Raw genomic sequence first — 9,979 nt, forward strand, 5'->3', positions numbered from 1 at the left:
CATAAGAAAACCAGAGGATTTTTCAGGGCTGGCTTCTCAGACACGTAACACAACAAGGATAGGTTTGCACTGAATTTAAGCTAAAAATTAGAACTATAAAGCTGCACAAATACCAGCACACTACCACACCTGTGTCTGTGCCTCTTAAATATCGAATACAGAGCAACCTAGCGCAGAACTGCACAGAGCTTGTATGGATGGGGTTTCATGGTGCTCCCAAAGATAAAGTCTGTGTTGATTTCCTTAACTCCTTCTGGCACAGTGAACTTGAATTTCTGCAACAGGCTGCAGAAGATGATGAAAAACTCCATCTTAGCCATCACCTCTCCCAGACAAACACGGTGACCTGCAAAGGGTGAAGGGAAAGGGAAGTCAGTCCCCACCAAGGTCTGTAGCCAGCATCTGTTTCCCAGCTTTTCACAGGAGCACTGCTCATCAAGGAACAAAGAGCTTTGTTGAATTTGACAATTTTCTCTCAGATTGAACTGGACTCATAATTGAGATGTCTGCAATCTGTCTTTGCAGGAACTGCCCAGATAATAGAAAAAGATACCAGGGATGCTTCTCAGAAGTTTCATTCTTGCTTCCTAATCTATAGGACACCCCAGTTTTATGAAAGGGATTTCAGTCTCTTGATTCCAAATAAAAACGACAAGAAGGCATCTTCAGGTTTCCTCACAGTTTCCACTTACTACAGGCTGACTTATCTTCCCTAATAACAGTGAAAAATCAGAAGACAGAGAACGTTCTACACCTGATGAAACCTTTTCCTACATAATGCTTTTAGTGAAAACAACTTGTTAAAGAAAAATCTCTTCCCAGTTTATCAATTAACTCTGTCCAGGATATGATTCCCAGAAACAGACAGTGAAAAACTCTGAAATACAGTGGTCAGATCAATTTGGATGTGAGAAACCAATTCCTCTTCTGCCCAGTTTAGACCAGAAACCTGAGCCTGACATTTTCACATCTCAGCTGATGGCTCTGACAGCCAGGCTATTCCCTTCTGGCATGATCCCCAAGAGCTTTTGTTTGTTTAAGCTTCTACAAACTCACACACTGGTGAAAGAGTGATTCCAGAAGCTCCATAGGAAAGACATAGCCTTCTGGATGTATTTGATCCAGCTTCTGGATCTTCCATTCATCTCTCTGTGCTGATAAATACTGACTTTTTAATACAAAATAAATCAGCTCCAGCACAGCAGCCTGCCATAGAATATCCACTGTAATACACTAATCTGGCATGTGCAGAGGAGGACCAAGGGCAAGAGTGCAAGGACTCGCGTCCCCAAGCGATTGGGAATTCTGGGACCTTACTCCTTTTATTTTCTCTGCATTTTCATAAAAATCTAAGATCAAATGTTTATACAATTACCAAACAACTTATTTTTGCAGTCAGACATTTTTCTGGGCTGGGAAAACTGTGTGCTCCTGCAGTTTGGGGTTGTTATTATTAGTTTGGGGTTACACTCCCCTTTGCCTTCTCCACAAAGAAATAACAGATCTTCATCTAACTAATACACCTGGTTCTCAGTACACTCACCTGCTGAGAAGGCTAAGAAGGCCTCTCGAGTCACAAAATTTCCATCCTTGTCCAAGAAATGGCCAGGGTTGAACTGGTGAGGGGTCTCCCAATAGGCAGGGTCAAAAAGAGTAGAGTCTATATTTGCCATAATTAGAGTGCCCTGAAAGGAAGATGCAGTTCACACAATTCTGTCTCTCACATCAAGAAAAGGACACAAACAGATTGCAGTTATAATTCTGCACATGGAGAGGCAGCAGCAATGAAAGATTACATAATTAGGGTAAAAAAAGAATCTCAAGGGTTCTGAGGGGTTTTTTCTCAAAAAATAAATAAGCAAAGAAACTTCAGTATTTTGGGTTCAGGGATTTTCCTGCTGTATTCCTTCATGTCTCTTTCCAGTCTGTTAGGAACTGCCACAGAATGTGTGGTCTGCAGTTCTTTAGCACCTTATCCTAAATCTAGTGAAATGATCTTCCTGTCCTGAGCTGGAGGGGAATGGATTTATTGGTAAACCTTTACTCGTGGCCAAAGTCCACATTAGAATAGAAGGATATCTGTACCTTTGGAACATGATACCCCAAAACAGTGGTATCCTTCACAGCTTCTCTAGGAATTGTGATCAGAACAATGCTGCTGAAGCGGAGGATCTCATGAATCACGGCGTTTGTGTACGGCAGCTTCTTCCGATCCTCGTAGCAGATGAGATGGGAGGGACTCAGAACAGCATCCAGCTCTTCCTGGACTTTCTCTAAAATTACAGATTTAAGAACACTGTTTTGCATGAAACAGAGCTTTCATTTCCTTTTTGGAGTATAGTAGTGATAGAGAAAAACTACAATATAAAAATAATTTATACTTACCATATCCTAAAGTGTAAGCACGTTTATACAACCAGCTAGTTACGATTTTACTACACTCTGTTTCCTAGTTGATAGGTTCTATGTTCAGACCCTCTTTCCACAAGCCCAACAGATTTATGGAGCATTATATTTAAAGGAGGGAGAGAAAACTAAATATAACAAGATCATCTTATTAAGAGATCAATTCAGTTAAGCTGTTGATTTTACTCCAAGTAAATACAGACTCACAGCACACTAATGAGGATGTTGCAAGCAAGCCATCACATCAAGCTGATACCTATGTAATGCTGAGAACTGACAGGATCATATTCCTGAACCATCACCAATTGTGAACCAAGCTTCAGTAACTAACACACCTTATACAGTCTCAGATGGTTTGGGCTCAGATTTTATACTTAAAACTTAGGCTAGAAAGCTAAAAAGAGGTTTTATTCTTTAAAATTTGTCAGAGTTTGAAGTGCATGTGTGTGCACAGGGCTCTGTTCTTCCAGGATTCTAGCACCACAAGCATGAAAAGAATTTCTAGCCCTCAGCCTGAGAGTCAAGAACATGTACTTGGCTGAGTAATTCATCACCTCTGAAAACCCTCTACCAAATCATCCAAAAACTTTAAACTAGTGCACAACTATGCTCTTGTCCAGAATTTCTGAGTCATCTTTTTGTCTTCCCATTATTGTCTTCCTTTTCTGTTTGACATTCCCATATATTAGAATAAATATATCTATTTTACAGAAATACAACTAATCTCTCAGTTAATGCATTCAAATAATATAACCTTATTACACATTCTGGATACCAGAAGAGCATCACTTTTTCCCTAACCCAAACTCTTATTTCACCTCATGTGTTTTCAGCCTGACTGTATCCTCCATTACATGCTTACAATACTGTAACAGTCTGACAAAAATCAACAAGACCCAATACAGCACCAGAAGCTGAATATCCTGGAATTATTTTGAAATCTTTGTCTGAAAATTTTTTTACAGTACTGGCTTATTAAAAGCAAAGCTCAAAAACTATCTGAAAGAAAAACAAAGCTTAATCTTAAAAAAATGCTTTATCTTAGCAAAAAAAAAAAGGAAAAAAAGTATAACAGAAAATTGTTCTACTTGAATCACACCTGTGTTTGTGTCTACAACTCACCTTGGATGTCAGGATAAATCAACATATAGAGCAGAGCCCAGCGCAGAGTGGTGGCTGTGGTCTCTGAGCCACCCAGGAAAAGGTCAAAAACAGACTGCACCATGTTGTCTTCATCAAATGTAGAATTGGGGACATTTTTAGTCTACAAGCATCAATGAGAAAGGTAACATGGGGTATAGCTGTGTAACAGCAGTGAGACAGACAGTGATCACTGTATCTAAAGGAACAATATTTCTAGAGGACAGAGAAAATACAGGTACTTGAGCAGAACACAGATAGAGGCAAAGACTTCACTCAAACGAGTACCCTGATATTGTTACATTACAGGTGCTGTTAAATGTGTCAGGTGTATAAGCCCTGTTATGCTGCCTTCTAAAGTGGCATGTTGACTTCTCTTAACTTCCACAGCAGAAAAACATATTTCAAGGTAGTTTTATCCCACCCTTGCCACTCTCAGCACATTTGCTGATTTCATCAATCTATCTGATATATAATGTTATCCTTTTAAAGATCTATGCTTTTTTTCAGAGCAGAGACTGCCAGCATTTTAAGATTGTCGTGATACTCACAGCACTACGAAGCCAAGAATAATACAATAAGGCAAAAAGAATCAGAATTAGACAGCCATCAAAATACCTGCACCTTTTCAAGGTCCTCCCTACTACCCAGCCCTCACTAAGAGTCCACAGTATGATAACAAATCAATGTAAATAGTGTGTACTTCTGGAACAAGTTATTGAACTAACTGTTCAAAGTTCATATTTTGAGTTTGACAGCAGAGTTTTTAAGCTGCACTTGCAGAGCTCTGCAGTAATGTTATTGTGGACAGACAACTGCAGGGAAGGGGCAGGAAACCCGTTAAATTTGGATCTGTGTCATGTACAGCATTAATTACTCACTTTCTCTAGCTGCTTCAGGTAAAAGTCAATGAAATCTTCTGGTTCATCTATTCTGCCTTTTTCTCTGTGGCTTTTGATTTCCTGCCTTACAAAGGAACACACAAAATCCCAGGAAAGTTTTGTTTTATGTAGAGGTCCTGGGAGGCATATCGCAGCCCACGGGAACGTTTCACATATCTGGGGAGCAAGAATTCAGCACAGAGGCAGTAAGTTACACTGTAGAGAAGCCTTGTGATAGAGATAAAGCATGGACATTTTTAGTGCTAAATTGCTGAATTAATTTCTGTAGGAAATATCCTGTGGCATCAAAAAAGAAATGTTGAGTACATGTTGAGTGCATAAACACACATTAAAACCACAAATTAAAGACAGCATACTTTCCACCCTGGATTGTTTGCCATCCTTACTGCAAAACTCCATTTATACTTGCCCTGTTAATTCACCAACAAAATAATCTGCTTTTGCAGATAGATGTAACATGTATTAATATTAATAAATCTAATGTTAATAAACATTTATACCTATTACATTAGCACACAGAAAAAAAAAAAATCATTCTCTTTCATTCTCACCCTGGGTATCATCTTTTCATCTTAACAATACTGGTGCTTCCATTATGGAAAAGGTCAGTAATCCAAGTATTCTAATAAAGATTATTAATACAATATTCATAATTGAATTATGTCAAACCCAAAGCACTGCAGGTCCAGTTCATATTCACAGTCAGAATATTTATCACTATTCAGTAATGCAATAACTGTAATAATACACATACTGATATAATTATATTACAATAAATAATGTGCTCAATAATCAAATACATTGCATATTAAGTAAGTAATATTCTCACATAATAAAAGTGGCTGTTCCCAAAAGCCACTATACAATTGAAGGCTTCAATCAGCTGGCGGAAGGTTTTATCCTCTAGGGAGAAACGATGTCCAAAAACCACAGCACAAATCACATTAGAGACAGCGTGGACAATGGGGAAGGAAGGGTCGACAGCTTCTCCTGCAGACAGAGAGAAACATTCATCTCCAAAGCACTTCCTTCACACCTCCTTTGCTATTTGGGAAAACAAGATTACAATGACATTTTATAATAGATGCCCTCTATGATATTTATACTGTTACTCAGAAACACCCAAAATGCACTAGGAAATGTAACAAAAGAAACCTCGCTCAAAAATGAGGACAGGAAGGCCTCAAATCTTTAACTACTGGCCCTGGTTTTTTGTTTTCTTTCCTTTTTGCTTTTTCTCTTTTTCTTTTTTTTTTTTCTTAATTAATCTCAGTCTTGGTGTTGATCCTAAAATACAAATTGCTGAGGTCCAGCTGCACAGTTTTGCTTGCACTGCAAATCCAAGGAGTGCTCCAAATCCATTCTACTCTGTAACAAAAGCAGTCTTTACCCTTAAGGTCGAGCAGACTCTGTATTGTGTCAGCCCACCGAGCCCTGTGTCAATGCCATACCTGCTTTGTCTCTGAAGAACTCGACCAGGTAACAGGCCTCAGTTTGTATCCCACGCTCCATTCCTTTATTCCCCATTCCCAGTTTTCGGAGAGTTCCAATTCCAAAATGTCTCTGTTGTTTCCAGATGAGACCATTTGAGACCAAGATACCTTTAGCCATCAAGAATGAATTTTATGTCATATTAATGTTCATACAATTGTAAATGATACACACAGTAAGAGTCATCTTCTCATCATGCTGTCACTCAAAGAGGAGAGACACATCATGGCAGTGTTCTTTGAATTGAATGTTGTTAGAGGCAGAGAAAACACCTTGGTTAAGATATTCCCACCCCTGAAAAAAACCACTTGGATCTCTGGACTCACACATCTGCCTTCCAACCCTAGTCCTATTCTTTCTGAAGCATCTGTCTCTAGCCTTTGGGGGATCCTGCTCTACCAGGCTCTTTACACCAAATATCGAGTTCTCATCCTGGAAAGATCCCTCCTGGAGAGACAACAGAGCCAGGGCAAAAACCACCCAGCCAAAACAAGAGAAGGAAAAACAGGCTTTAGCCAATCTGCAAACAGCTTCTTAGGACTCGAGTTCCTGTGGGACAGAAAGAAATTCCAGGCTGCTCTGCTGTGAGTCTGTGTTCTAGCAGAAACCACCCAGCATGAACCATTTAATCTGCTTGGTGAGGAAGTTCCGTCCGCCAGTATAGCCTGCATGTCCCCTGGAAAAGCCAGCTTGCTCCCCAAAACAGCTGCTTCACTACAGACTGGGGTAATTCTCCCCTATTCCTTCTGCTGTCCTGGGAGCCAGGGATTCATGTTGCAGAGTCACAAACTTGCAGCTGAGCTGCAGCTGTTTGTTAAAGCCATCTCTGCTACACATTGCGAGTTTTAGGGCACTTGTCACAACTCAGCTACTTTTCTCCACAGCACCCAGATAAAAAGTGGCAATACAGATCCTTCCAAATGGGCTGAAATGGCCCCAGACTTAATCATCTCTACACCTTAAAGTGTTTTTTCCCTACTTACATTAGTTAGTATTACAAATTAAAGCTTTCCAGACTGTAGTTCATGTGAAACAAATCCTGAGGATAGAGGCATCTACTGTATATTCTCTGGATTAGAGGCTGCTGGAAAAAAGTTATTTCTGTTTTAAACACAGCACTGTCTTTAGTCTCCACCCACTGTGATTCAGCAGTGTCTGTGATAGCACAATATGAAGCTCTGAACATGAATATGTTGCATCCACAATCTGGCTAATAAATTTAAAGCTCCAGTGCTTTTCCAAAGTTCTGTATATGCTTTCCTTACAGTAGCCTTTGCTGTAAACAAGCAACTGGAGCATAAGGATTTACTTTAGTCTCAGCTTGCAGAGGAGGCTGCAAGCTCCAGATTATTTCAAATCAGGACATGCTGACAGCACCAAGAATGGACAAACAAGACCGTGCTGCTCTGATAAGATTCTGAAATACATGTGTGACAATGGGATTTGGGGACCACTTAGGGTGATGCTACAGAATTATATGATTCACCTTGAACAGACAGAAAAAGTCAGTTGGCAGCTAAGGGCTTTTCAGTAAGAAAAACATGAAAGGAAACAAAGTCAAGGATTAAGTCCTTCCACAGACACGAACATCTTACCCTTTCCACCTGCCATTTTATTGAAAACGTAGGTCTGTAGTCGCCCCGAAACATCCTCGGAGTTGGTGGTGAGACCATTCTTCACAGCTTGGAACCCATAGAGCACCACCATAGGTCTGTGACCCAACCACAGGGTGCAGATGTTGCCATAGGTTTTTGCCAGCTGCAGGTAAGATCAATGCCAAAAAAATACCCATGGGAGAAACATCAACAAACACACACCCAATGGGCTGCTCTCTTCCAGCTCAGGGGTTCAGGAGGTGGAAAGGGACAGTGGCTGTGTTTTGTGGTGAGGGTGCTTTCCACAGGAAGGGTCTGGGCTCTCTCTGGGAACACACTACCCACAGAAATGTCAGCAATGAAAGAGTAAATGGTCCCTTCCTAAAACTTGCCCTGGGTTACCTTTGAGATACCAACAGTAAGGTAAATGCCCTTGAGTGTTTATGGATCTGTACAAGGTTTCATGGGAAATTTCACCTGCCCATTCTTGGTTACATTTTTCAACTCCATATTTCATTCCCTCAGAAAAAAAAAACAGCATTTCTTGAAATTACAAATTCCAGGTGTAACTCTCCTTCTAGTACTGCACATTTCAATGGCAGGAACTCTTCCCATCTTATACTGAAGTACTGTCGACTGAGGCATCTTAAGCATAGATCCCATCTCTGGGTAGTGATGGGGACTGCTCTCAGGCAATGTTGTTGGTGTCCTGCAAGGACAAAGTCCTTGACTCTAGATGAAGAACCAGTACAGCTCTTTCCTCTCAAAGTGATTAACATGTACCCACCAGAAAATTTTAGCATCATGGTCTTTAAATTTCCCTTCAGCTGCAGCCAGGTACCCTCTGACCTGCAGGCTGTACTTAGCACATAAGGAAAGGCAGCAATTTGAAAAATACTTTAACACATTGGGTTATTTTGTGACATTTTGGCTCGGTGGAGGATGGTGAAAACTGCAAGACTCTGTATTAACAGGCTTAGCATGGACCTAATTCTTCCCATCAAGTCTTTCCTTTCTCCATCATTGCAGATAAACTAAGGATGTCAAAGAGCACATCCCAGACTGGACTTCAGAGAAACAACAGATCAAAGGATTTGGCTGCATATGGGATACAATATTGTTTCCGCCCCATGACAGCAGAAGATATCCTGGTGTGCTTTTCACATCTTCTGAATTCAAGACACCTTGTTTTAAAAGATTTTCAATATAAGCCTGTGATGGGAAATCTGAGAATCACTTTCTTCTTTCAAGGCCAAAGATTCCCTTAAAAATAGAAGTCTTTTCTGAGGCAAAATTACTATCTTCAGGTCTGTTTAAGTTGCACACATATCAGCTTTCATATGAATTAGACTGTCTGCAAGTTTTTACCTTAACTTGTTTAGGCACTTCACTTCCACAATTCAACTTCTCTCAGGTTTGAGTTCTCCCTGTTACCACATCAGCCTATCAACAACCATCACCATTTTTTCCAGGTTTTGCCTCAATAGCTCTTTAGTTCACATCTGCAAATACATACCTTTTCCAGGCTCCCATGATCAGCTCTAAAGTTTATCCACCAGAAGCTTCCAATGATGGGAAATGGGGTCGGTCCAGGAGGAAATCCACGACTCTTCCATTGCAGATTCAGGAACTGCACACTCAGAAGAAACAAAACCAAGGATATGAGAATTACACTTATCATCGTTTCACACCTCCAAACTCGTATCATAAAACTGCTATGAATCTGTCTGTTGAAATGACTCTGTATTTTTCTTCTTAACTCTTCCCTGTCACATTGAAGATCTCTGAATTTTCACCTCCCTCTTTCCTACCACTCTTCCTGGTACAAGAAAATGAGGAGTATTTCCATTCTTGAGTGTTATTTAATACATCACTATGCTGCAATATGCTAATAGACACCATTATTTTAAGATCTAGCAAAGGCTGGATCAGAGAAGGTGGGAACCTCAGCCAGAAACATCCCTTTGAGCAATCAGTTTGATGGAAGGTGTCATTCAAAATAGTGACTACATGCATGCCAAGAGCTCAGGTACAAAGCTGCAGCTGTCAGATGAGGGCAGGAACACTCATCAGGCAGCATTCTTAGGGCAGAGGTAAAAGGAAGTAGCCAGCAGCTTTGTACAACAGTGGGTGCAGATGCAGACTTGGGAACCAAGATCAATGAACAGTTGTAATTTGAGTTTTCACAGCAAACAATACAGATGAACTGCAAATAGCACAATGAAGAATCAAACATAACTAGTGCTGTTGGCAAAAAGTGTAACAGACCTCACATCAAACTCCATTTTGGGTCTGAGTTCTTGTTCCCCATTAGGCTTTATGAATTAGTTTCTGCCTTACCTCAGTAGCAGGAGTCCTTCTCACCAGAATTAATTCCAGAGCCTGTAATATTTTGCTTTATTTTTAATTCACAGCACCTGAAGCAGGACATGCAAAGACCTCCTC

At 40.3% G+C, this 9,979-nt stretch overlaps 1 protein-coding gene across 1 annotated transcript; it reads right to left on the reverse strand.

The window, feature by feature from the left end:
- LOC138114533 (cytochrome P450 2J6-like) lies at positions 1-9,506 on the reverse strand. Its single transcript, XM_069024062.1, has 9 exons — positions 9,051-9,506; positions 7,535-7,697; positions 5,900-6,049; positions 5,278-5,438; positions 4,428-4,604; positions 3,529-3,670; positions 2,086-2,273; positions 1,544-1,685; positions 1-346 (listed from the first exon to the last, which is right to left on the reverse strand). The coding sequence occupies exons 1-9, from the start codon at positions 9,240-9,242 to the stop codon at positions 168-170; spliced, it is 1,494 nt and encodes a 497-aa protein (XP_068880163.1). The 5' UTR covers positions 9,243-9,506; the 3' UTR covers positions 1-167.
- Positions 9,507-9,979: the final 473 nt, after the last annotated feature.

The sequence above is a fragment of the Aphelocoma coerulescens genome, chromosome 9, assembly GCF_041296385.1.
Source record: "Aphelocoma coerulescens isolate FSJ_1873_10779 chromosome 9, UR_Acoe_1.0, whole genome shotgun sequence".
Classification (NCBI taxonomy): domain Eukaryota; kingdom Metazoa; phylum Chordata; class Aves; order Passeriformes; family Corvidae; genus Aphelocoma; species Aphelocoma coerulescens.